Consider the following 27,248-nt stretch of genomic DNA (forward strand, 5'->3'; position numbering starts at 1 on the left):
CATCCATTTACTTTTCATCTTTGCTTTTGCGTCCACCCCCAATATATAGATGAACTTGATGACTGCATCCGCCATGTTAGCATGTAGAGCATATAAACATGATTGGCCTCTTGAGATGTGTCTCGTTTGCTTAAAGATAAGAACTAAACAAATTTACAGAAACAAACTCGGCAAAAAATGCGGTTATCTGGTTTGCTTAATGAGACTTTATTACAAACAGGCCGGTACACATGTTTAGTTTTCAATAATGGAAGTGATATATTCCTCCCCCCTTTTTTTATTTGGGATAGCCCCCTTTAGTGTATTTATGACTATTCTTTTACCTACTGGAGTCTGTACAAGTAAAAAAGAGGCAAACATATCATTTCCCTTTCAATAATTTGTCAAAACTCACAAATTACATGGGTGTATTCGCGTCATCTAGTCAATTTGATCCCAATTGAGCAAGAGGACAGTTAATGAGAGTACCGAGTATCCCTCTCCCAAGTTGAACCATGACAGAAGGTTCCAAGGAAGAATTGCCAAAGACATTCCAAATATCCCAACATGCTCCCATCAAGCTACCTGATTATATATGTAACTCAAGAAAAAAAAAAAACCAGTTTACTTAACAAAAACAACCCTAAAAATTAGGAAATGGAACTGAAAAAATGATATGAGGATGAAGACTGATGTACACGTGGCGTTTAGGGAATGGCAGCACCTACCCCATCATCTCCCTGGGCGCTTAACGCTTTCTTTAGAATAGCTTGTCCTAGAATAAGGTTTGCTATCCTGTCTTAACTCTTATCCTTGAATAGGGTCAGCTGCAATTTCAATATCCCCGGATTTCAATTTAAAAACCCTATTCCAGGATTGCAACTCTCTCTCTCTCTCTCTCCGGCACTGATCGGCTCTAAGAAGGATCTCTCACCGGCGGTCGCATTGAGGTATCTCTCGCTATGGCTTTTGCCCCCCTTTCTATGAAGAATATTTGACCAATTGTTTTTTTCTTTTTCCCTTATTTGTTTTGTTAGTAACTGTTCCTAGGCTGATTCCTTCAAATCTTCTCACTGTTACAGTATACATGTTATGATAAACTGTCCTCTGACAGCAATTTTCATTATTAATGGTTTCGTTTCTCTTGCCATCTTCTTATTTTCCTGCCAGCTCACTTCAATTAATGGGCTCACCTTTTCTTTTCATACTTCTTATTTATAGAAAATCAGAGTTCTCATGGATGAAGATGAACTGGAATTCCTTCAAGTTTCAATAAATTTGCGACCTCCAAGAGTAGCCCAATGAAATCCTTTTTGAGAAATTATTATTTCTTTTGCCCTTGTTAGTTGTTACTCATCTTAATTGAAAGCTGGTACAAGGACTTTATAATCTGCCACAAGTAATTTATAATTGGAAGCATACATGGTAGATGCTACATCATTATACCCACTTGACATATACAATACAACTACAAAGCTTAAAAAGGCATAGGTAAGATAAGTTCTCATCTTCCATACCTTTTGTTTAGAACCTGTGATATATTAATTAAAAACCAAAGTACAAGACTTCTCTTGGACTGCTATTATTAGTAAGATCAACATATTGGACAGGATAAAGAGAAGGAAACTTCAGCTGGCTAACAGATGTGAGGCGTAGAGAGGAAGAAGAATCAACCAATTATTTTTATTTACATTGCAAATGCACAACATTGGTATGGACACAGGTTTAAAAATGTTTTGGGGTATCATGGGTGCATCCAAAATCAGTTAAAGATGCATAGAAACCTTGGCAATATAAACATCTTAAAAGCTCGAGCAGGATCATATTGAAGATAATCACTCTGACTATTTTGTGGGGCCTTTGGAAAGAAAAAATGGTTGAGGCCTGTAGCTCAATGGTTGAGGCTTTGTATCTCAAAACTTGAGGTCGCAAGTTCGATCCCAGCTTCTCTACCAAAAAAAACAGGAAAAAATGAGCACACATTTCAGGAAAATATCAATCTTACTGAGTGCATTAACATTAAAGATTAAGTTGAAGATTGGATCTAATCAGTTGAGCCTTAGGTAGAAAAGAATTCAGAGGCTACTCACTTAAAACTTTGTTGAGGTAGTGGCAAGAAACTCTTCTAGGAAGATTTTCAAAGAAAATAAAATTAAAGCTCAGTGGTCATGTTCCCTCCGTATTGCATTAAGTTGAACTTCGATGTTTGCTCCCCTGGCAACCCAGGTCCAATGGGCATTGTTGTAGTTTTCAAGGATTTAAACGGAGAAATTATCTTATTCGTGACCTATATGCATAGTCTCAACGAAGGAAGAGGCAAGTGTGCTTCTAGGGAGATTGAGGCTATTTAAGTCAGAATTGGGTGTGCTTTCGACCTACGGAACGGGTGGAGAGATATTTGCTTCAGCTTTGAGCAAGGGCACATTTGCAGAAATGAGAGCCTCTTGTTCAAGGCCTCTTAAAGCTCAACTACGATGAGTCCAACTTGGGAAATCTGGGACTGGTAGAAATTGGTGGTGTCCTAAGGGGCGAGTCGGGGTCAGTGAAATGGGCGTTCTCTGGACCCATAGGGGATAGAGACTCCAGTGAGGTGGAGGTGCGGCAGTACATCATGACATCAAGCTTCTGGAGATGAGAGATCATGGACAAAGTGGTGGTGGAAAGGGACTCCTTAAATGTTATCCGATGTCTTAGGGGTTCATATGCTTATCCATGGAGTTTTTCTCTGCTCTTTGATGAGATTCAAGATCGAGTGGGGGACTCGTCTGTAGCATTCCAACATGTTAGGAAATCTGTAAATGGGGATGCTGATAAGCTAGCCAGGGCTGGGGTTCCGAAGGAGGGTCTGGAGCTGTTTGATTTCCTTCCTCCTTGAGATTTTCTCCTCTTTTTGGGAGGATTGTTCGCTTTCTGTGTATTTTTTCTCTTTGTTCTTTTCCCTCCTTTGTATTGACCATCTTGGTTTTATTCCCCCTTCGTTTTAATGAAGTTTGCTGCCATTCAAAAAAAAAAAAAGATTATCTGGTTCATTTTTTTACCTCTGTAAACTTTTATGCCCCTTTTGTTTGAAGTGTTGAAACAAACGGGCCAAAATTGAAAATTTCCCCTTGTTTTGTAGGAAAATTGCTCTACTCTACTAGACCTTGGATTTTTTTATGGATTTTTTCCCTGGAAATATTTTTTCCATAATTCCATTGATTATAAACTCATGCGCATGACCCAGCTCGGTGGTAGGTTAGTTTCATTGGATTCATTGAATTGTTAGTTTGGGCTTCAGTTAGTTTCATTAGATTCATTGAATTGTTAGTTTGGGCTTCAGTTAGTTTCATTAGATTCAATGAGTTGTTAATTTGGGCTTCCTCCAGGTAACTGAGTTTCCAAATGTGTCACTTGTGTTGCTCTATTCCACATGTCAATCTTAAGTGTACAATGTGTTGTACCCATGAGGCCACTGCTTACTCAAGTAACTTAGTGTCGTACCATTGATTACAGAACTGATACACGTGACTTAGATCGCTATGCCTAACATGGTTTAGTCTCTGCTGGATTTGCTTTATTGTTCATTTCAACTTCTGTTTCCCACATCGGGCCCAGGGACATAGGGGTGCAACTTGGGTCGGGCTTAACCCAAACCCGACGAGTTCAACCCGATTTTGGCTCAGGTTGGGTTGGCATTTCTTCGGGTTGGGTTGCGTAGGGGTTGGGAAAAGCCAACCAAATTTAATTTCGGGTTGGCTTTGAGTTTAGGCCATGGGCAACCCAACCCAACCCGAACCCGACCTCCGTCCTCTAATTTTATCATGATTTCTTAGGATTATATTCTTTTTTTTTGTATTTTTTTTGTTTCGCCGTAGGTGTTCCTAACCCAACCCGACCCGATTTGGAAAAAATCGGTTAGAGGGGTTGGTTTAGGGTTGACCATTCTCAACCTGAGACTCTGTTTGGGTCGGGGTTAGGGTTGAGGGAATGCTATCTCGGGTGGGGCTAGGGTTGGCCTCAACCTGATCCAACCTGACCCTAGTTGCACCCCTGCAGGGACATTGCTGGTCGGTTGTAGCTTCTAGAATTACAGCAGTCACGTAATCCCCTGCCAGAAGAAGCTTCTGCAGTTGTCTGTTCACTTGGTCCTTTTCAAGTCCAAGGAAATCAGTGTCTCAGTGCATCTGGGCCCGGATTGTACATTAAAGCCTCAGTTGATTTTTGCTGTCCAATATCTCTAGACTTGAGGAAAATCTCAGTCGTCAACTGCACAGACTGGGTTTTCAAAACTCAGGATGCCTGCGTTCTGTAAGCCTACTTAAGCAAGTGCTGGTTTTATCTCTGAATGGTAGCTCCCGGTTATTTAGAAAAGTCTATCCATAGTTGATGGTGCTGGTCTCTCTAATTCGGACTCCAGGAGGGAGTGGCTGATCAAGGAATCTGCGGAGTTTTGGGGTGCTTCTTCAGGTTGTCAGCATGTTGAACTTGATACTGGGAAAAGTTGCGGATTTGGAGATGCCACATCGTGAGAGAACAGAGTTTAATATTGATGATCTATAGGGTGGGATACATTGTAAAGGGACATGGGATTCAAGTTCCCTGGGCTGGCATGAGAGTATAAATGCCACTCACAAAATGGATTCGGCGTAGCTGCCATTGCATGAGGGGGATGCCTCGTCCCCTAGTCGTAATCCGTTTATTGGCTGATGAATAAATTTGTTACTTTAAAAAAAAAAAAAAACTTCTTTTTCCCACATTGGGCACTCTACTGATGAACTGCATGGTTTGGGGTATATGGGTAGACGCAAGGTTTGTGCTCAATTGTTTCTGATATTCTGTTGTTTGCTCTTTTATTCCCTTTTATGAGGTATGGGATCTGCTTCTTTGATGTTTCTTGGGTGTTTCAACATTTTCATAATATGAAGGCAAATATTGCTCTTTTATATTTTTTATGAGGTATAGGATCTGCTTCTTTGATGTTTCTCGGGTGTTTCAACATTTTCATAAGTTGAAGGCAAATACGCATGGAATAGGGTCAATTTTTCATTCTAAACATTGTATTTGACATTAGCATTTTCCTGTTTTGTTCTCTGTGAAATAAGGTTTCAAAACAAAAGAGAGACATGCCATTGTGGTGATACCCACTTTGATGTCAACACTGGCTTTGTAGACCAGAACAATAAAACTAAGCAGCAGTGTGTTGCTGTGCAACCTAGTAAAAGTGTCACATTTGATTTCTTGTTACATATTCGCTCAAAGAAACCTAGTTTCAAGAATATCGCCGTATTTCTTTCTTCACCATTTGTTCATAGGTGGATATTCTATATGCCTATTCTTGCAGATGCTATAGGTGGATATAACACTGCCATCACCAGATTCCATCTTGAGAGGAGAGACGCAGGATCTTTTTTCTGTTGCTGTCGCCTGTACCTGCAGATATGACTGCATTTTTTCCTTCTAAATGCGCAACGGGTATTTGTCATCCTCTCTCTCTCTCTCTCTCTCTCTCTCTCTCTCTCTCTCTCTCTCTCTCTCTCTCTCTCTCTCTCTCTCTCTCTCTCTCTCTCTCACATTACATCTTATCATAAGTTGCTAAATGGTGTATTTTTTTTTTTTGCTTAAGAATGAATTATAATTCATCACCATGTGTAATTGCTACTTGCTATTGCCATATCTTTTTCTATTTAAATTTTTTAATGTTTAGTGCCACAATTATAGATGTCTAATATCGATAATGTGGTTCATTTGTTCTTCTACTTTATCGATACTGTATGCCCCACATCTTCTTTGATAAAAGGAAACGTGCTTTCTTGACTTATAAAGCTGTATCTAGTTTCCTTTTCTCCCCATTGCTGGATCTCCACTGTTCACCATGTCAAGCGATCTTCACTGTCACTATGTCAAGCATTCTTTCTTTCTTTTTTAGTTCTTTGGAATCTCTAGTTTCCAATAAAAATAAATTGAATATTATGAAAAAAAAAGAAAAAAGTATGGTCAATAAGGAACCAAATCTGGAAATTACAGATCCTGCATATGGTTTCATATCATAAGTCCACATTTTCAAGTTTCCTCTCCATGGTTTGCAAGCTTATCCTCCTTTTAATGTCCTTCTCTATGGATATGAGACAGTGACCAGCCAAAAAGCTGTAGTTTGGGCACAAACCACCAGGACAGGAGAGAACCTATTCATTGTGCCACTGACTGCTGTTGAGGCATCGCACTGGCACAAACGGCTTCACACTAATAGCTAGATCATGAGCATTGCACTCATCTCTTAGAGCAATGGATGTCACATCTACGCAAGATCAGAAGCTTCAAAATCTTTATTCTCATTTCATGTTCAAATATGGCTAAGAGATGGTTAAGAGATGGCTAAGAGGCCTACAATATATTTTTCTTGAAAATATATTGCGGGGCTCTTAGCGTGCACTGTTCAGAGAGACAATCCCACGAAAATTAGAAATTAGCTATTCATGCTAAGCAACTTCTATTCTTAGACTTTTCAAATTAATCACTTTCTAATCTAATTTTTGAGGATTAATATACTTAGAAAGTAACTTCCTTTGACCCCTTTTCATTATCTAAATAAAAGACACTAAGACTTTCTAAAGGCTTTAAACTCACTTTAACTTTCTAAAAACTCCAAGTTCCCTTACCATTAAAAAAAAAAACTCCAACTTCCCAAATAGGAAAGCCTGTTTGGTAATGCATGAATGGACCCATTCTAAACACTCTTAAACTCAAATAACTGAATATGTTAGTAATAAAAGACCTCGCTACCCCTATGACTTGAGGACTTCATAAAACACTTTAATCACTCATTTTAACTCCATGATGCGGCTCATTCTTTCAGTGATCTAACTCCTTGCTCCTTTCTGTAAACATTGGCCAAGAAAACATTTAACATGTAGGACTAGCACTGGGTGCAGCTTTCCTTGAATTATGATGAAGTGTTTGAAGCCATGCTCCTGCTTGATGTGGTTGATGGTAGAAACCCACATATAAAATGTGATCTGGTTGTATTATCTGTTTCGGGGTCACCTCAACCTTCGGCAGCCCTTTGATTTTAATAAAGTTCCTGTTTTATATATAAAAAAAAGGATGTGATTGGATGTTGATTCCACACTCTTACGTGCTGGTTGCTGGTAGTATTATCATCATCATCATCATCATGGGAATTGAAATGACACACATGCATGATGGGATAATGATATTTTAAGGAATTTACTGACTCTATCTTATTGCATTTGTATGAAGTGGGCCGTTCGTTGTGGGGGAGCCTTGGCAACAATTCATCAGGTTTACTGAGAGCTTCTCAAGAAATGATTACAAAGCTGAGTTGCTGCAATTTCTATTCTCAGGTTTGTTTTAGTTTTCTTATATTGGTGTATTCAATATTCCATTCTCTATGTGCCAACCTTAGCACTTCAAATTTTGGCTTCTCAAGCTTGTCACTTATTTAAGTAAATTAGCAGTTTCTGATTTCTAGTAGGTTGAAGCTTGCTTCGGAATCTAAATTCTAAATTCTTCTCGCTTCCTATTGAATGAATTATATTTTTTCTAAGGAGTGTTTTCTCTTTTGGTAATGCTAATTGCTAAAGGAGTATATTTAAAACTTAAATACTCCTTTAAATGGAATTTAAAAAGTGGATTTAATCCTTTCCTTCATTTTAAATTTGAGATAAAACTTATGTGTACTTTTCTTAAAAAATTTATCGTAACTATAATTTTTGAGTACATTTAATGTTACATGATAAAAGGTCAAAAGTGTGAAACTTATAAATCCCTAAAGTTGTACCCATAAGGCCATAACCAACCATGGAATTCTCCTAACTTGTACCCTAACCTTAACTCACTTCCTTCAAGTCTTTCCCTTTTTCCCCCTTGAGGTATCTATTTTTTAGGACCAAGACCTTTGTTCACACGCACACACACAAACACACACAAAAAAACTTAATTTATATTTCAGAGCAATTGAAATAAAATTAGGGAGTTTATTGCCTGTTACTGTCCTAAAAACACTATTCAGTTTCTCTTTAAAACAGGGCTCACCCAATCCTAATTAAACTTTGTCAAAAAATAAAAATCACAGTAAATCATAATGACCCAGCATGTCAATTTTTTTGATGAATGGAGCTCTGTGGCGTCCACTATTGGCATTTCATGATGTTGGTTGATCCCCACTAATATTGGATCATCTTTTCTGAATTATGGGTTTGTTCATAAACTTTTTTTAAGCAGTCTTTTATCTATTATCTTTCTATCTCTATACATATCTATGAGATGAAAATCAGGTAAAGGTTTTCCTTGCAGCAGCAAAGAACATTTATACAGATGAGGACTAACCTCAAAGTTGTGGATAACTCGGGCGCAAAGCGGGTCATGTGCATTCAAGCTCTGAAGGGGAAGAAGGGAGCAAGATTAGGAGACACTATAATAGCCTCTGTAAAGGAAGCGCAACCACGGGGCAAAGTTAAGAAGGGAGAGGTGGTCTACGGTGTTGTTGTGCGTGCTGCCATGCAACGAGGGCGTTGTGATGGCAGTGAAATCAAGTTTGATGACAATGCAGTTGTCCTTGTCAACAAGCAAGGGGAGCCAATAGGGACTCGAGTTTTTGGACCCGTACCCCATGAGCTCAGAAAGAAAAAGCATGTGAAAATCCTTACTTTGGCTGAGCATATTGCTTGAGTTATGCATCTTAAGCCTTTGGTAGTGGTTTTGTGGAGTGCACTTTGGGAGGAATTGTGGTTTTTAACACATGCTGGACATTATTGTCTTGTTAAAGAGAAGGGAACTACCAAGTTTTGGTGAGATTTTCATGTATTGTTAGAATTGTACAACTTCGGATTCAAATCCAACATTTTTATTTGAATGCAATTGATGACAACTCTAGATTCAACTTGAATCATGTTTGACAAAAATAGGCATGAATGATAGAACTCACTCAATATGGAATGGCCATGAGCTTAAGTTATTGAAATGGTCTTATGGTTATTTCTACCTTCTGAAATGAGAGCTTTTATATGGTGTAAGCCCCCTATAGTCCAGTATTTATCAAAAAGTACTGTACGGCATACACCATAGGATGATCCAAACCGTCCATTTGATGGGCCACAAGGGAAATAGATTGTGCCCCAAAAATCATCTCCACAGTATGATCCCAACCGTCCGATCTATAGAAAAACTCCTGAAATGAAGTGAGATGAAATGAAATTGTGTATAAAAAATGACATATTTGAACTGTTGATAATTTAAAAAAAAATATCTGAACTGTTGATGAATTACTCTGTATAAATTGCATGCAATATTGTATTTTTCACTAATATTTGCAGATAATTTTAAGTATTGATGTTTTTGCTACTATGTAGAAATGCCATGCAATATTTTATTTTTCACTAACATTAGATATTAATGTACAATATGGCGAATTCAATCGCTGTCTTTTGTTCGCTATTATCATTTTAGTAGTTTTCTATATAAGTGTACAAATCCTTTGACATATCATCCAATGACACCCTCATACAGCTGAATTATTCTGGAACTACATGTCTCCTGTTCATACATCTGAATTCTTTTGGAGCTTATCTGATCGTTTCTTCCAAAACTTCAACTGTATTGCTCTTTGCTCCAGCATCTTTTCCACCTCCTCGATCGGTAACCCCTTGGTTTCTGGTACGAAAATGAGCACAAAAAACAGTGCGACGACAGAGATTACCCCAAAAATCAGAAATGTCCATGAAGTCCCAATTGCCACTGTTAAAGACAAGAAAGACTGTGCGACAATTAGGTTTGAGACCCAGTTTGCAGTGGCAGCTATTCCGCCACAGACTCCTCTAAATCTCAAGGGATAGATCTCAGAATTCACAATCCATGGGACAGTCCCCATCCCTGGAGAAAAGAATATGATGTATAATGCTAATCCGATCAATGCTAGCCAACCATAATTGCTTGGACACCCTCTTGTGTACCATAGCCTGTGTTCCCCCTGGCAGAGATCCTTCACTGTCGAATTTGAAACCAAACACGCTCCCGGAAACAGCTGAGATAAAAGATAATTGTGTTTATTACGACTAACACTAAAATCCTTGTGGATCAATTGAACAGCTCAGAAGGAAAAAAAAAAAAAATCCAATGAAGGAACTCCAAAGCCTGGTAATACCCAAAAGAAAAATATAAGGAAAAATTCCATTTAAAAAAAAAAAAAAAAGTGATAAGAAAAATGAAAACAAGAAATGATGGCTACATAACTTGAAAATCTGGAATCATTCAAAAAAAAGTTTGAAGAAAAAGTTCATAAGATGGAAGAGCAAGGAGTTTGGAATTCAGATGAATTATCAATAAGATGCTTTTAACTCGAAGAAAAAAGCTCATAAAGAAAATAAAAAACACAATCACAGAAGAAAATAAATACCCATCTCTTTATTTGACATAAAACATTTTAAAAAGAAGAAAAATCACCATAAAAATGGAAATGTTTTACCCTTTTCTTTTTGCTAATTTTTTTTGGGGGGTTGAAATTGTGTTCTCACCTTATTAGCGCCGGAAGCACAGAACCCACATTTCGGAGACGAAGCCTTCAAGCATTTCATACAGTCCCAAGAAGTAGAAGCTGATTGGTAATCTGGGCAAGTGTGAGCCGAAAAATGTGCGGTCTCCAACCTACTAACATCCGGAGAATGTGAAGTAGTCTCATGGAAAACAGCTGATAAAAGTCCAAGTGAGATTATAACACCAGATAAACTGATAATAAGGAGCTTTTTCCTCCCTGTCCTGTCTATGAAATAAATGCTGACAATGGAACCAAAGGCATTGAGACCGGACGTTATAAGTGAGAGTAGAAGTGCTGTTTGGTTTGATGCAAAACCAGCTAACTGAACTATGGTTGGACTGTAATACATGACAGTGTTTATACCCACAAACTGCTGAAAAATCTGAAGCCCAACCCCTGCGATAAGCCCTCTTCTCACTGTCTTGGTTTTCAATAGCTTGATTAAGTTGATCTTCTCAGAAGAACCTTCCTCCCTGACCTCTGTTTCGACCGAGTCTCTGAGAGCCTGAATTTCTGTTTCAACTTCATGGGGTGGGTAGATTTTCACCAGTATGGATTTCGCTTCCTCTTCCCTTCCCTGAAATTCAGAAATTAAAACAGAGCCCTGGTTTATCGCAAAATTTATGGAAACTGTACTGTCATAGTGTCATTTATGGTTTTCATTCAATCATTCTTAGAAATTTTTTGTGTATGGTGGATATCAAAATTTAATGGCAATAAAGTTATCATTTTCAAAATTTAATGGCAGTTGGGTCCTATCTGTTTAAGTTTAACTATTACAAAGCTAGGATTGGGAAAAAATTGGGGAAGAACAGTCTACTTTTGGGAAAATTTTGGAGATTTAAAAAGAAAATTGGAAAACTGAAATGTGAAATGTTATTCTGAAATTTTTTGCATATCATTCTCGTAGAATTCCCTAATCATTGAACAAATTTGGAAAAAAATTGGGGAAATAAAATGTTTTCCTTGAACATTTTGCATTTTTTTTTCAAAACACTATTGAATATTACAAGTATGGTGTGTATGCATTTCTGACTTCTGGTAGAATGCAAGTAATTTATGGCAGAAACAAATCAGATTGAAATAAGAGTCTAGATGAAAACCTTTCTGTAAAGCCAACGAGGTGATTCAGGAAGACATAGCATCAGTACAAACTGCAACAAAGCTGGAATTCCTGCAACTCCGAGCATCCACCTCCATGTTCCAGGTGCCTGAAAGCAAGCTCCATTAATTAATCACCAATTAAACTAATCTAAATTACACTGTTACCTCCTAAAGTAGTATGTAAGTTTATCTTCTAACATCAAAACTATCATTTTGTTCTTACCTTGGTGAAGGCCAGGTTGATAAGATAAGATAAAAACTGGCCTCCTGTTATGAGGAAGCCATTGGTACTGACTAGTGCGCCTCGGATCTTGGCCGGAGAAGCTTCTGAGATGTAGAGTGGGGATGTCATTGATGCCATTCCAACACCCAGGCCAACGAAAACTCGGCCCACGATGAGGACTGAAGGGCTGGGAGCTGAGGCCATTACAATGGCGCCAACAAAGAAGAGGAAGTCTGCTACTAAGATCGAAGTTCTTCGCCCGAACCGATCATTCATCCATCCCCCTACCGCGGCTCCTATGATCGCCCCAGCAACCGCCATGCTCACAATTATCTCCTTTAATTGTTTTTTTTTTTTTCAGGGAATGAGACAGATAAATCTTTGTTAGAGAAAAGAAAAGTGTGATTCGTGAGAAAAGTAAACAAGCAAACATGGTGGTTAGAGAATTTGGGTTGAACCAAGAAGGAATATGCAGGATGAGAAGGGTGTTTCGGGTATTGAAGGTTATGGCAGGAATTAGTCCATTTATCTGATGAGATCATGTTGGTCACTATAAAAGATAAAGGGGTATTCAACAGTATGCATTTACTTGATGAGGATATTTTTTTATAGAAAAGATGAAGAGGTATTCTGTGTTGAACTCTTGAAAAAATTGTGGCAATGGTTATTGAATCTCCTTGGTGCTGGGGGAGGGGGGTGTTTTGGTCATTGTAAACGGCATTGTGGGTATTGAAAGGAATATGGCAAAAAGTAAGAAAAGAACACAGACAGAAAGTGGTGGTTTCCCTAGTCAGCTGCAATGTAATGACCAATTTAGATGCTTTCAAAAGACGAAAATAGCCTTGGCTTTATTACAAAGTACATAAACCCAGGTTACTGATTTTGCCCCGATGTTCAGCTCTCAAAAGGCTGTTACATTTCCCAAAAAGCTATCGGGCGCCAATTAAAGGAGAAAAGACAGCTGGGTTTGTGCAAATATCAAAATAAGGTTGTGCTGATAACACTTCCCTAAATTAATATAATGATGTAATCTCACCTGCAAAAATGTACTTCTATCCACAGACGGGAAGTCATCTCGAATATACAGAAGGGCCCCAGAAATAACACCTAATTACACGAATTTTACTGAAAGCATTAGCCCAAGTTTACTGTTTAGGTTCGAATCATGAGGACATACCAGTATGATTTTTTTAAGAAAAAAGGTCTTTAAAATCAATATTCTAATGCATAAAAAATAGGAGCAATCGTTTTGGGAAAGTTCCCTTTTCTCAATAAAATAAGACATGGGTTATTCACATTGTATCAAAATAATTAGGAAAAAGGTATAATTACATTTACACCCCCTCTAGTTTCCGACACATCCACTTCCACCCCTATAGTTTAAAACGTGACAAATACACCCTGTAGTTTCAATTTGTTTGAGGCAGGCCCCCTCTCAGCTGAAGGTTCGTCCATAGATTGAAGGATTAGGATGATCCGATGGAGCTGATTTTTTGGGCACACCCTACTATGTCAGGACCCATCAAATGAACGCTTTGGATCATCCAAATAATGTGGGCCCATACCTGAATCCAAAGCGTTTGAAACTAAAGAGTAAAGAAAATAAAAAGGGGTGTATTTGTGGGTGGAAGTGGATGTGTCAGAAACGAGAGGGGGGTGTAAATGTAATTATCCCCAGGAAAAAATACATAAAACTGAAAGTGAAGAACAAAATTTAGAAAATCTTCTATAAGTAAAAAATTTACAATATCAGAAAGAGAATAAACTACAAAGTACAAACACAGTAAATCTAATTCAATTATTTAATCTGTTGCTTAGAAACCGTCCAATTCTTCCATAAATCTAACCACCCTTACAAATTGAGTTTCAGGTTTTTAATATTTTTACAAAAAAAACCATCAAAAACCCAGAAATTAGAATTAAAAAAGAAGGAAAAGGATTAAGTTGGAGATAGAAAGCATAAACCCACCACATCAAAACTGAGACATGAAACATAGGAACCTCAGAAGAAGAAAAAAAATACCTGTGTCATAACCAAAGAGCAAACCACCTATTCCAGCGGAGAATGCGAGGCGAAGAACATATGGATTTCTCCATGCAAGAGAGATGCAGTCTCTGAAAGCAGAAGCATCAGTTCCTGGATGAATTCCACCTTCCATATTTTGACAGTTTATAAGAAATAGAGAGAAAATAAGAATAAAACTGAGCTCTTTCACTCAATCTCCATATCTTTGACAAATATCAAAGCCTAAGAAAACAGAGAAAAGAAAGAAGGAAGATTTTCCAAACTAAAGAGTAAAGAAAATAAAAGAAAAGACGGCATTTATTTCAGTAATGGAAGAAGAAGCCAGGAAAGACAGACAAATAGAGGGCTTGAAGCAGAGAGAGAGAGAGGGAGATGAGAGTGTGTTATTTAAGGACGAAATTAAGTCAACAGTCAGCAAGTCAGCAAGTCAGCAAGTCAGTCACCTTTGTCGCTCAGTTATTATATTAAGCCATTTTACATCCAAGATAATATATTCATCCCCTTTTTTTACATTGAACAGCCCATTCTAGTGTAAAAGAGTTCTCACAAATACACTAGAGGGGGTTGTCCCAAGTAAAAAATGGGACAAATACATCACTTCCCTTTTGCAGAAGAGATAAGCATGAAGTGGGTCCCAAAAGAATAGCCAATTAAAAAAGGGGAAATGTTATCAGCATTACTGTATTTGTTGAGGTCCTCACTTTATTAAAAGTACGGATGATCCAAACCGTCCATTAGATGGGCTACAGTCTAAGTAGGTTGTGCCCAAAAATTATTTCCGTAGGTTGATCCTAACCCTCCGATCTATAGAGGGTTAGGATCAACCCCCTAACATTCAGATCGGAGGGTTAGGATCAACCTATGAAAATGATTTTTGAGACACAACCTTTTTAGCCTGTGGCCCATCTAATGGACGGTTTGGATCATCCTATGGCAAGGGCAATACCGTACTTTTAATAAAGTGAGGAGAGCCCTCATCAAAATAGTAGGGCTGATAACATTTCCCATAAAAAATTCCCTCAATGTTAGAAAAGTGTTGGTTTTAGAAAATGACATTAACAAAGCTATCTCGGAAAAAAAATTCATATTTATTTTAGGGAAATGTTATCCACTACTGTATTTTGATGAGGGACTCCTCACTTTATTAAAAGTACGGTATGGCCGGCACCATAGGATGATCCAAACCGTCCATTAGATGTGCCACAGCCTAAATAGGTTGTGCCCCAAAAATCACTTTCATAGGTTGATCATAACCCTCCGATCTGAATGTTAGAGGGTTGATCCTAAACCTCAGTATATCGGAGGGTTAGGATCAACCTATGCAAATGATTTTTGGGGCATAACCTATTTAGGCTGTGGCCCATCTAATGGACGGTTTGGATCATCCTATGGTGCCGGCCATACCGTACTTTTAATAAAGTGAGGAGTGCCCTCATCAAAATACAGTAGTGCTGAAAACATTTCCTTTATTTTATTTTGGGGGAGATGTAGCTATATAGGTAACAGTGAGAAGCTAGGCGATATGGATACTCATATGATGCCATAATGATCAAGACCGTTCATCCTGTTGGTCCCACCTCAGAGGTACCCGTCACCTTTAAAGATTCACATTAAGCATCTGGTTAAATGTTGCTCCCGCTTGTTTTGATAACGGCACTCCATACTTTACTCAACATGTGTATGATTGGATTGGCTGTTGTAGGTTACAAGTGTATGATTGGCGTGTCTGTTGTAGGTTTTTGTGAATTGAAAAAAGAGGAATGCTAAACTGAAGGGTGCCCTTGTAAAATTCAGCAGCAAGGGCTCCCCATTAGATCCACATCACCAAATTACATTTATTATTCTTTTACTCATGTTTCAGTGTTATTATAAATGCACTTTAGTGATGCTATTCCAAATCAATTTGCTTTATTTTAACATTTTTCATTGTCTTTTATAGATAAGATTGATCCAATGGGAGTGCTCTCGAGGCTGGGTTTTTCGAAGGGTGCCCTTCAATTTAGCATGCCTGTAAAAAGTAGCATAAAATGAAAACGACTAGTGATATTTTTTGTAAATAGAGAGAAATTATATGGTGGATGCACATGAAGATCAGTGTAGGCGGTACCACCCTTGATAGTTGATCCAGCAGCAGCACCTTAAAAAGTGGGCTCCACATAGCTTGGGACAAATCAGTGAATCACATGGCTTACAGCTGGTTCTGGTTTCATTTAGGAGGACCAGCGTAAAGGTGTTTATTTTTGTTTTCCCTCAGACGCACTCCATTCCTATTATTCGTTTGAAAATGTTAAAAGATATCAAATATCCCTAGCTAAATAATCACAACTCAGCTCTGCTCAGCTAAACTAAGCCTTTGTCCTAAGCTAGTTGGGTCGGCTAATGAATCCTGTAGAAAATTTTCATGAAGAAGGTGAAAGGATCTGCCCGGCTCAAATTGACTAGTTGGGTTCGTCTACATGGATCATTTCCTTCCATTCTATCCTATCTAAGGTCATGTTCTCTGTTATGTTACTAGCTAAATAATCACAATAGCTAAAAAATCATAAAATTAAAAACAGATCAGAAAAGTTAGAATGCCAAAACAGATCAAAATTCTGTCGTTTTCAGTTTTGTTTCATTTGATCCGGTAGAATAAAGCGGAATTCCTTACTTGTGTCTTAATGGGATCAATGGTAGTTGTGGTAACCTCTTTCGAGTTGTTAGTTCCCAATACCTTTCATCTAGTACATATAACTTTCCTATTTTTTTCATTTCTACTTACTTTTCTGAGAGATTCTTGTAGCGATAGCTCGGGTTATCCTTCTTCTAGGCAATTAAACTGTATACCATGTGGTGGGGTAGCGATCAAAATCGTCCATTTTGTGGGCCACTATAATTCCATTCTTCATATACTTCCAAATGTAGACCTTGTCTAGACGCCTTCCCCAATTCTAGGATGCGTAGTAGCTCTAGTAAGTCCGTAGCTGGATCTGGATCAGGATGCGGAGTTTGAGCTGCGGGCAGCGAGGCTCAACTTGTGCGAGCTTTCGGGGCGCAGGCTGTAACAGAGGGGCGATAGTGAGCCTACAAATTATAAATGAACATTTGATCAATGCCGCAAAGGTTAAAGATACGCTGAGATGTTAAGGAGAAATAGCTTTGCGGTACCCATCGGTAGTGATCGGAAGAACCAATGCTGCTCGAGGACCACACAAGCCATGTGATTTGATTCTAATCTCTTTGCAGTTATTAAATATATGGGATTTGCTAGGGATCATCGCAGAAAGGCATTTCTCGGCTGGCTGTTGCATGTGAGAGGAGCCACCTCAGATGCAATGGGTCTGGTCCCTAGCAAATTCCATATAAAAATAGCTGCCACAGATGAATAAATGAATAAGACAAAATCTGCTGAAAAGTGAGTCCCTAGCAAATCTCATATAATAATAGCCGCCTCATATGAATAAATGAATAAGACAAAATCTGCTGAAAAGTGAGCCTCTGTGGCTGCTCTCACATGCAACAGCCAGCCGTGAAATGCCTTTCTGCCATGGTCCTTAAATATATTATACATGTAAACTTCTCAATAGATATTATTAAATGCCATATACATGTAAATTTGTTTATAGATTAAATACATTACATTTTTTAAGCGTTGGCTCTATATTTTCTCAAAAGTTTAGTCACAAAACCACGTATTCTCTCGAGTGAAAAGTTCTGCCATGGGGATGTTTATAATAATTAAGGGAGTGTACTATATAGTTATGTGCCCCACCATGAGAGTTCACCAGTTGAACGATCCAGATCTCACATCCGAGTGTCACTCGGACTAGATCAGAGTCGTTGACAGCATGAAGCAAGAGCCAAAGAAAAAAAAAAACGGTTTACACCGTACTTCCCCTTAATATATGTCGCAACATGCGAGCTTTGCCAAATTCAAAATTTCTACTCAGGTTCTAAACTTCAAAGACGTGAACAAACACATGCAAAAAGAAAGTGAAAAAGTTCTACCAATCATCTTTGATTTTTCAAAGAGAATCACACCCGTATTCCTCTCTATACTTTGAATCTTTGATGATGTTTAAGTTTCTTGGACTTTAAGAGCAATTTGATTCAAACCTACACTCGGAATACTTTTTGAATTCAATGAACACTTATCTCAACTTTTCTTTTGCTGGGTGGTTCTGCTTTCTATTTTGGATCATGACACTGAGACCCACATAAGAAATAAAGTGCACTTTCTGATACCAGTCCAAGTATCTTGGTCTCTTTATCAGATTATACACAGGTACAGGCACTAATCAGAGCCACATGATATAAGCTGTCAAATCAAAAAGCATTTCTACTTTTTTTTTTTTTTTTTTGGAAAAGTAACAGCATTTCTACTTTAGCTGATCTTCCTTTAAGAACTGCATTTCTTAAATTGATTAGAGCATCCTAAGACCTTTTTTTTTTTTTTTTGGAAATGATATCTGCGCCGAGTGTTTCAATAAACATGCGCTCCATTGTTTGTCGTGTGGTATTTAAAGGGTTTAAAGACTTTTCGAGAACCATAATACCCTCTGAAATCCCTTTAAATACTACACGACAAACAAGTGGAGCGCTTGTTTATCGGAACACCTTGGCACAGATATCATTTCCCTTTTTTTTGTTCTTTTTTTTTTATCAAAATATAATATATGTTATACAGAAGGGTTATGATTGATCAGCCTCAATAAAGCAACAAGGTGATTCTCAAAAGATTAATGCACACTGGTAAGCAACAATAATCCTTAGAGTTCTATCATAGGCTTCATAGCTAAAGCACAGAAGGGTTTTTGTTATTCTGTAACTAGAACCAAAGAAGATATACAATCGTCCTTGCAAATACTATGTATAAAAGACGAAGTATCTACGACTCTTTAGTATAAAATCAAGAAACATGTCATTCATTTTATATCATGAATTAAAACAATATTATCAAAACTAAGAGACAATCTCATCTACGAGACCATAATACCAATTGCTTGTTGTCACAAGCAATATTTCATTAATTTTAGTATAAAATAAAGCATCTGAAAAACTGATATTCAATATTCCTGAAGATTTCCATTTGAACCAACCAAAGTTACAAGATTATTGCTACTTACATAATCACATCAAATGGAAACAAAAGAAGAAGAGGTTCAAGTTTCACATGAACCATGAGTACAAACATTCCTCTGCCATCTATACCTATAAGTTCGTCAACATTGTAACAGTAAATGGAAATGTGAGCTGGGAAATCTGAAAAGGGAAGCCGAGGTGATACGATTCGTACCAGAGGCTTTACCAAAGCCATCAAAATTGGAACATCCCCGAAGAACTCTATTGTACAGGGTACAAAACACTTACTCCATTGGGGCCTGAGAAAAAAACAGAGATAGTTGCTTTGATTCCGGGCCAACATAGCTTGCAGTCTTTTGCTCGATAACTAACCTCCTGATAAAAAATCAACAACATTGAAAGACCTTGGAATGGCTATGCCCATCTGATAACAGATTGATAGGTGGTTTCCCACCCCTGACCTCAGCTATACAAAACAAACAAAAAAATCCTTATCCAATTGATCTCCAGATGAAGACTATCGATTTGAAGTAATCCTGCCTGAAGAGCAACAGAAGTTGCGATGTCAATAAAAGTGGCAAAAAATCAAATACCTGATGAAAACACTTAAATTGCAGTAGGACAGCCAATAATGCAGTGAAATGCTATTGCTTATGTTGGGTCGAGCTGAAAGAAATAGAGTGCAACCATTGAAAGAGGGGAGGGAAAACACTTTTTCAGCATAATAATGCCCTTATTTTCAGTGCTGAATACGTGGGAGCAAAAAACACAAACTCTTTTTTCTGGTTTGTTGCTTTTATTTCATGTAACCCTAATTATTTAGATGATACATGTTTCCAACCCAAAATGGCAAGAGTGGGAAGCGAGTGCGAGAAGCAATGTGGAAAGCGAAAGCGGAAAGTGAGGGATTTAGAAAAAAGAATGCGGGAAGCGAAAAGCTCTAAGTCAAGCAAAGAGAAAATGTGTGGGAAGCATCATTAAAAGTCAATGTGAAGCATGTAAGAAGCCTCATTGGAATAAGTAGATAAAAAAAGTAGGATTGCCGCAGGTTAGGGAGGAAGGGTTCATATAGGTAAGGGATTACAAGTAGAAAAGAAGACTTCGCAACTAATTAGAATTACAAGTTTTAGAAAATTTACAATTTCACATGTTTTATTCATGTATATTCAATGTCAAGCTTTGGGAAAAGGATCCACATAATTTCATTTGAAACTAAAGATGACTTTTCAAGTTTTAAATGCACTCTACTCACCTTCAGCATTATCAAGAGGGGAAACTATTCTTTCTGAAAGAAATAATCACCTTACAAGAAGCATACTATTAATTAAGAAGAAACATGTATGAAGCGTCTGGGAAGCGTGCTTCCCCTAAATTTGGGAAGTGAGAAGAAATTAGCTTCCGAAGCGAGTTTCTGGCGAAGCGAGCTTCCTATCCAACCTGGAAGTTTCCGGTAACTATATCCAGCCTTGTGCTTTCTCATTTAATATTTGCATAATAATACAACTTCCAAGATTACCATAAAGAAGTACACATATATCAGTGTTTTCGGATTTCAATTGTTGTGATGTGTCATACCTTGTGTTGAGAACTTGACGTCTATGTTACACACATATTAGTAAAGGACCTAATACAGGACAATTATACAGATTAATAAATTATAGGAGGGCAGTCTTTATGATGTATGACTGATTACCAAGGTTTTAAATTTTAGTTTCGGTTTCAGTTTTGGTCGCCAAGGAAATGGAAACACTTCCGTTTCAGTTGGGAAATTTTGGTGGAAATCCTATAACATCATAGAAACATATATATGTAAATGATAGAATTTAAAGATAAAACATCATAAAATGCTAGACTAAGCACAAATACACGCTTATTAACCATCACATAAGCAAGAGGACCATCCATAATGGTTCAAAAACATCAAACAACTAGTGACATGCACTCACGCATATCTGATAATTTAGTGCATACCAATTTCACATGTAATTCATATAAATATTTATACATAATACATACACCAAATTTTACAAGCAATTTATATACATATATTATGTAATACATACTGATATAGTATTCCACTAGTACACTTACTATTTTTGGTTTGTTTTGTTTTATGCATTTCGGCTGTTTCAGTTTCAGTGGGGATGTAAACGAAAACATTTCGGTCATTTCATGTCGGTTTCGATATTTTGGCTGTTTCAGTTTCAGTTTCGGTGGGGATGTAAACGAAAACATTTCGGTCATTTCATGTCGGTTTCGGTGGAAATTTAAAACCATGCTGATTAGAGAAGATATGCTCAAGTCTGCCGACTTAAATCGTAGCAGTAAATATAGAATGTAAATACTAAGGTTTGGGGGTCTAGCAAAGAGGTAGGGGACTGGAGGGTTAGGGGCTGTTTGGATACCTGGATTTTAGAATCTAGGTTTTAGCTTGAAAGCGGTGTAAAATTCTGGATTTTACAATCCATTATCTTGGATTTTAAGAAATCCAGGTTTTAGAAATCTCTCCCCCATCCTGAGATTTCTAAAACCTAGAAACACAGGACGATCTCCTACTCTCGCTCAACAGAAAGAAGGGCCAGAAATTAGAAAACGACGGACGGTCTCCTTCTCTTGTCTCCCATCCATGATTTTGAGGAAATCCAAGATTCTAAAATCTGCGTATTCAAACGGTCCCTTAGGGAATTGGTGAGATTGACAGTCGAATTAATAGGAATGAGTGGTGGAATTTGTTAACTTACCAACTTCTCCAAAAGCTTGAGCTGTTGGAGAAGGGCGTTATTTATCTTTTATACTTTAACAATCCCCCGCACGTGTGGCCCACTTGGCAAACACGTGGCACATGTGGATTTTTGCTATCCGGGAGGTTTGAACTCGAGACCTTTGGCTCTGATACCATGTTAACTTACCAACTTCTCCAAAAGCTTAGGCTGTTGGAGAAAGGCGTTATTTATCTTTTATACTTTAACAGGATTAATAGAAAAGACTGCTGGAATAATAAATAGAATGACCTGTTGAGACAACTTTGGTGGACTGCTGGGACTGTTTAAATAGGATGGTTATACTGTGAGGTGCGACTGGAAAGAAAGTTTGCAGGGCCAGTCAAAGGAACTGGTTGTGATGGCTGATGGGATGGGGAATGGGTTTGGTGTATTAGGTTGACAGTTAGGGACTATAGCTCTAGGTCTGGTCTGGGACTGTTCATGAATCCCTGGGAAGATCGAGAAGGGAATGATAATTTGGGGTTCTCCTAAATGTTGCAGGACTGTTGGGTAGTTGAATGAATATGGATTTTTGGTTTATAGTTTTGCTGGTAGGGAGCTCAGGGACTGGGGTAGGTGTTTAGGATTGAGAGACTCAACTAAACAAAGCCTTTGTCCCAAACTAGCTGGGGTCGGCTACATGAATCCTTTAGAAAAATTTCATGAAGGTGAAAGGAATCTACCCGGGTCTAATCCTGGCTCTAGTTGAGATCTTCTACATGAATCATTTTCTTCCATTCTATCCTATCCAAGGTCATGTTCTCTGTTATGTTCCTAGCTATCAAGTCTTTCCTCACTGTTTCTCCCCAAGTTGTTTTCAGTCTGCCCCTACCTCTTTTTACTCCATCAATTTGGCAAGAGTCGTCTCTTCTCACTGGAGCATCCAAAGGCCTACGTTGGATATGTCCAAACCATCTCCTCAATTGGTGCCACCCCCACCTTTTTACGAATGTCTTCATTTTAAATTCTATCTAACCTTGTGTGGCCGCACATCCATTTGAGCAATCGCATCTCCGCTACACTAATCTTATGCACATGCTGCTTCTAGGTGGCCCAACATTCAGAGCCGTACAACATGGCTAGCCTCACATCTGTCTTATAAAATTTTCCCTTCAACTTGGTAGGGATTTTACGGTCACACAGAACTCCTGAGGCAAGCTTCCACTTCAACCAACCTGCTCTTATTCTATGGTTAACATCCTCTTCAATCTCTCTTTCCTTATATAGAATTGAACCAAGATAGCGAAAGATATCCCTCTTAGGTACCCCCTGTCCAGTCATATTTACTACATCCTCGTCCCACCTCCTTACCTTACTAAAGTTGCACTCTATATACTCTGTCTTAGTCCTACTCAGTCTAAAACCTTTGGATTCCAAAGTAATTCTCCATAACTCTAACTTAGCATTTACTCCTGCTTTGGTTTCGTTGATTAATACTATGTTATCTGCAAATAACATACACCACGGCACCTCATCCTGGATACCCTCTCTAAGCTCATCCATAACTAGCGTAAAAAGATAAGGGCTTAGAGTTGATCCTTGGTGCAGTACTATTGTACTTGGAAACTCACTAGACGTGCCATCCGTGATTCTGACACTAGTTACTACTCCATCGTACATATCCTTAATCACATCAACATATTTAGTAGGCACTTTTTTTCCTTTTAAGGACCCACAGCATAACACTCCTGGGAACCCGATCATACGCTTGTTCCCAATCAATGAAAACCATATGAAGGTCTTTTTTATTTTCTCTAAATCTCTCAGCTTTCATAATCGATCGTCCGGGCATGAAGCCAAACTAATTATAAGACACCTTAGTCTTTGTTCTTAGTCTATGCTCAATTACCCTCTCCCAAAGCTTCACGGTGTGACTCATTAGCTTAATTCCCCGGTAATTGGTGCAACCTGAATATCTCCTTTATTCTTATAAATAGGTACTAATGTACTCTTCCTCCACTCATCAAGCATCTTCTTAGTCTTCAAAATATTGTTAAATAATCTAGTTAACCAAACCAAACCGACATCACCCAAGCATCTCCAAGTCTCAATAGGAATATCGTCAGGCCCCCTAGCCTTACCTAGTTTCATATTTTTCATAACTACTCTTACCTCTTATGTTTGGATTCTACGAACAAACCTCCGGGTTGTATCATCAAAAGCGTTATCAAGTTCTCCCAAGTTATCAAAGGCGGAGTTTGTTTAGGACTGAGAGACAAGGTTTTAAAATTGTTTCTTGAATATGTGAACAGATCAAGATCAGTTCAAGATTGGGATCATGAAAGATTAAAAGGGGATAGTTGGCTGTACAAAAATAAGGGAAATAGGTGGCGTAGAAGCAAGGTAGTAGCCCACTGGGTGGTAGGGGTGGTAGGGGTGGTGGACTGGCTGTCTTGGGCAATAAGCACAGGTGAACACTTTGGAAATTCAAGAACTGGGAACATGAAGATTAAAGTAAGGAGAAAGGGAGAGGAGAATAACTAAAATCACTCCCGGTTTCATATGAGTCACACCCAGGGTTGAGCATCACACTCCAAAGCACAAGGCTGTAGTAGCTGAAAACATCGGTCAAATTATATATCTGAAAGGGCTATATGCCTTACATATTTACAGGTAAAACAAGTCCCTCAAAAATCTGGCGGTGGGCTCTTAGGACACTATAGTTTATAGTGATACACCGATATAGTATGTATACATATTGATATGAATTATATGTAAAATGTGGTATGAACTGAATTATCCATGACAGCGCATGTCACTAGGCGAATGACATTATTAAAACATTATGTATGGATGTCTTACTTATGTGATGGTTTCAAGTGTGTATTTGTGTTTATTCTAGCATTTCCCAAAGTTCCATCTTAAAATTCTATCATATGCATATGTTTCCATCATGGTTTTAAATTTCGACCGAAATCCGAAATTTGATTTCAGTGGAGACCGACATCGAAATGACATAAACCCGAAACGGTATTTTATTTCGTCCGAAATTTCGAAATTTCACCCAAAAAACCTGTTTTTTTTAATTAATTTAATATTTTACCGAAATTAAGTAATTTCGGCCAAAATTTTTTAATTTAATAAAATAATGTTTTCTTTGTCTAGCTGGATTTCGGCCGAAATTTCGATTTCCGTGGGGTCCGAAACCGGTATCGAAACCGAAATTTAAAACCTTGGTTTCCATACATTTTCCTGATTTTACTGGATTATTTTTTTTGGGAAAATGTTGATTTTACTTGATTTCCACCGAACTCGAAACATTTGATTTCTGCGGCGACCAAAACAGAAACTGAAATATAAAACCTTGAATGCCACAGAGACAATGCTGTGATTGGACCTTTTCTAATATAAAACTTTGCTAAGACCTGGACTTGTATTCACCAAGGAATTAGGCTCCTTATTAACTAAACATGTAAAAAAAGCTCTAAAGAAACTCAATATAACAATAGGAGCCTAACACCACAAAATTGGACTACCCCTCATGTTGCAAGTGTTTGATGACCCTAGGTTCAATGAATTAAATATATGTGGGCCCTCTTGGGTCACTTAAATGACTTAAGTGAATTAAAAATACAAGACCCAACTACCCTTACACTAGAAGGAAAGATAAATGTCCCCATTAGCTAGGGAATCTCCCACGTGGGCCCTCCATCATTTTCATGACAAATCAAGACATGGGATTTGTTGTTGAGTCCTTTTGGCAAACATTCAACGTCTTTTATTATTATTAAATGGTGTCTATTCAAGGGCATCTTTAGATTCCTATCATCCCCCCTCCCTGCTGAAAAGAAGTCAACCCTGGTGATTAAAAGCATGGTATTATACTAGTCATAGATACTGGGGCAGGGACGTTGGAATTTCTCCGTGGTAATCCAGGTGCATTCTGATAAGGGACAACTTTTTTACTTCACGGAGAACTTCTAATAACCACCAGTCCTAATAAAAATAAGTTGCTTATATAGAACATCTCCGGTGTTCGCCTTGATTTTAGGAATAGAAGGCAATTGTGGAGTTGATTGCATTGCTTGAGAATCAACATGGGTACCTAATAAGTAATGAGATCTTCCACATTGAAGATTCGACTGATTCTCATGTTGTCTAGAAGCTCCAAATCATAGGCATCTAAACTGATTTTCTTCACGATCTTGTATCGCCTAGCACTATGTGTATTTAGCTTCTTAAAAGCTCCTTTAAGAAAATGCTCATGTTGAATTCGAAACAACATCATCATGTCACTTTGTTGTCCTTCCTTGCTTGTTCGTTTAGGGGCGCCTTTCCTCTCGGTTGAACAGCTTGTGCATCTCTGGATTCACAAGGCTAGGAGTTACTAGCATTATTGAGCGTTGGCCTAAGATTTCTCCCCACATCTGAAGCTCTCCTAATTATGGTTTCTCTACCTTGGGTGCTGAATTTCTTCACAGTGGACTGCCTCATGTTCTTCTCTACTTTCAAGGCCATCTGGAAGGCATCTTCCATATTGTATGTGCATATGATGGCCATCTCCTTGCGGATTTTAGATCTCAACCCATTCTTAAAACGAGAAAGGGTTTGTTTTGGATCTTCAGAAGTCTCACACCAAATAGACAGTCCATCAAACCTTTTCATGCACTCAATGGTAGACAAGTTATCTCGAAAAATGTAAACATTTGATCACAGAGATTATAAAAGACAGGTGGTAAAAACTCATCTTTGAGATGAATCCTCATCTCATCTCGAAGGGTAATCGGCAGATGCCCTAACTAGCTTTGTTTCATCTCCAGATTCCTCCACCAAACTTTGGCATGCTCTACCAATTTCATCCTGGAAAATCTAACCATCTGATCGACCAACATGTCATACTAGTTGAAATATTGGTCAATGGTATCAGGCCAATCAATAAATAATTGACGATCGATATAGCCAACAAATTCGGGTAACACCTACACGCAAGTACTTTTTGATATATCCCATGGAATCGGCATGATCAGATCAGTCCCACCCTAGCATCTCATGACTAGGGGTACCTGACTCATGCAGCCCTAGTAGTCATCCTAGGGTTTGGTGCAGGTGGCTGACCTTCTCCCTAGTTGGCTGAAAATTTAACAGGCTCTGCATCACTTTGGCCACTGAAATCTCCAATCTCTTTGGCTGCAGCATTCCCTTGAGTAGATCCCTTGAGTAGATCAAGACCATTTCAAGATCAGGATCAAGAACGATCTAAAGGGAAAAGTAGGCTGTGGAAAAACAAGGGAAACAGGTTCGGCCAAAGAGGGTGGAAGCAAGTTAGTGATCAGCTGGGTAACAGGGAGTTGTGGATTGGTTTTCTTGAGCAGTAAGCACAAGCGAACACTTTAGAAATTCAAGAATTGAGAACAGGGAGATTAAATCAAGGAGAAAGGGAGAGGAGAATAGCTAGAATCACTCTATGTTTCCTAGGAGTCATAACTAGGGTAGAGTATCACACTCCAAAGTGCAAGGTTGTAGCAGGCTAGCAGTTGATAATATCATTCAAATTCTTTATCATAAAGGGACATAGGCCTTACATATTTATGGGCAACATGAAAATCCGGTTGTGGGCTTTTAGGA

At 38.2% G+C, this 27,248-nt stretch overlaps 3 protein-coding genes across 5 annotated transcripts in view; 1 reads left to right on the forward strand and 2 right to left on the reverse strand.

Annotated features, from left to right (window-relative positions):
- The first annotated feature begins 615 nt into the window (after window positions 1-615).
- Window positions 616-8,863, forward strand: LOC143884220 (large ribosomal subunit protein uL14mz-like). 2 transcript variants are annotated; one of them, XM_077387666.1, is made up of 5 exons: window positions 616-764; window positions 854-929; window positions 5,300-5,430; window positions 7,216-7,319; window positions 8,275-8,863. In XM_077387666.1, the coding sequence occupies exons 3-5, from the start codon at window positions 5,397-5,399 to the stop codon at window positions 8,644-8,646; spliced, it is 510 nt and encodes a 169-aa protein (XP_077243781.1). In that variant the 5' UTR covers window positions 616-764; window positions 854-929; window positions 5,300-5,396; the 3' UTR covers window positions 8,647-8,863. The 2 variants fall into 2 exon arrangements, with proteins under 2 accessions (XP_077243781.1, XP_077243780.1); XM_077387665.1 differs by having other exon boundaries at window positions 617-764; window positions 8,272-8,863.
- A 466-nt stretch (window positions 8,864-9,329) lies between these two features.
- INT2 (inositol transporter 2) lies at window positions 9,330-14,217 on the reverse strand. Its single transcript, XM_077387664.1, has 6 exons — window positions 13,858-14,217; window positions 12,871-12,941; window positions 11,835-12,170; window positions 11,611-11,718; window positions 10,488-11,084; window positions 9,330-9,997 (listed from the first exon to the last, which is right to left on the reverse strand). The coding sequence occupies exons 1-6, from the start codon at window positions 13,991-13,993 to the stop codon at window positions 9,515-9,517; spliced, it is 1,731 nt and encodes a 576-aa protein (XP_077243779.1). The 5' UTR covers window positions 13,994-14,217; the 3' UTR covers window positions 9,330-9,514.
- Window positions 14,218-18,823: 4,606 nt separating this feature from the next.
- LOC143884221 (Homeodomain-like transcriptional regulator) overlaps window positions 18,824-27,248 on the reverse strand; it is a 34,941-nt gene continuing 26,516 nt past the window's right edge. For both annotated transcript variants that reach the window (XM_077387668.1, XM_077387667.1), the window contains exon 18: window positions 18,824-19,461. In XM_077387668.1, the coding sequence (XP_077243783.1) occupies window positions 19,439-19,461 (23 nt within the window). In that variant the 3' untranslated portion in view covers window positions 18,824-19,438. The remainder of the gene's footprint in view (window positions 19,462-27,248) is intronic.

The sequence above is a fragment of the Tasmannia lanceolata genome, unplaced genomic scaffold, assembly GCF_043159265.1.
Source record: "Tasmannia lanceolata isolate RefF3 unplaced genomic scaffold, GAP_Taslan_0.1 ptg000008l, whole genome shotgun sequence".
Classification (NCBI taxonomy): domain Eukaryota; kingdom Viridiplantae; phylum Streptophyta; class Magnoliopsida; order Canellales; family Winteraceae; genus Tasmannia; species Tasmannia lanceolata.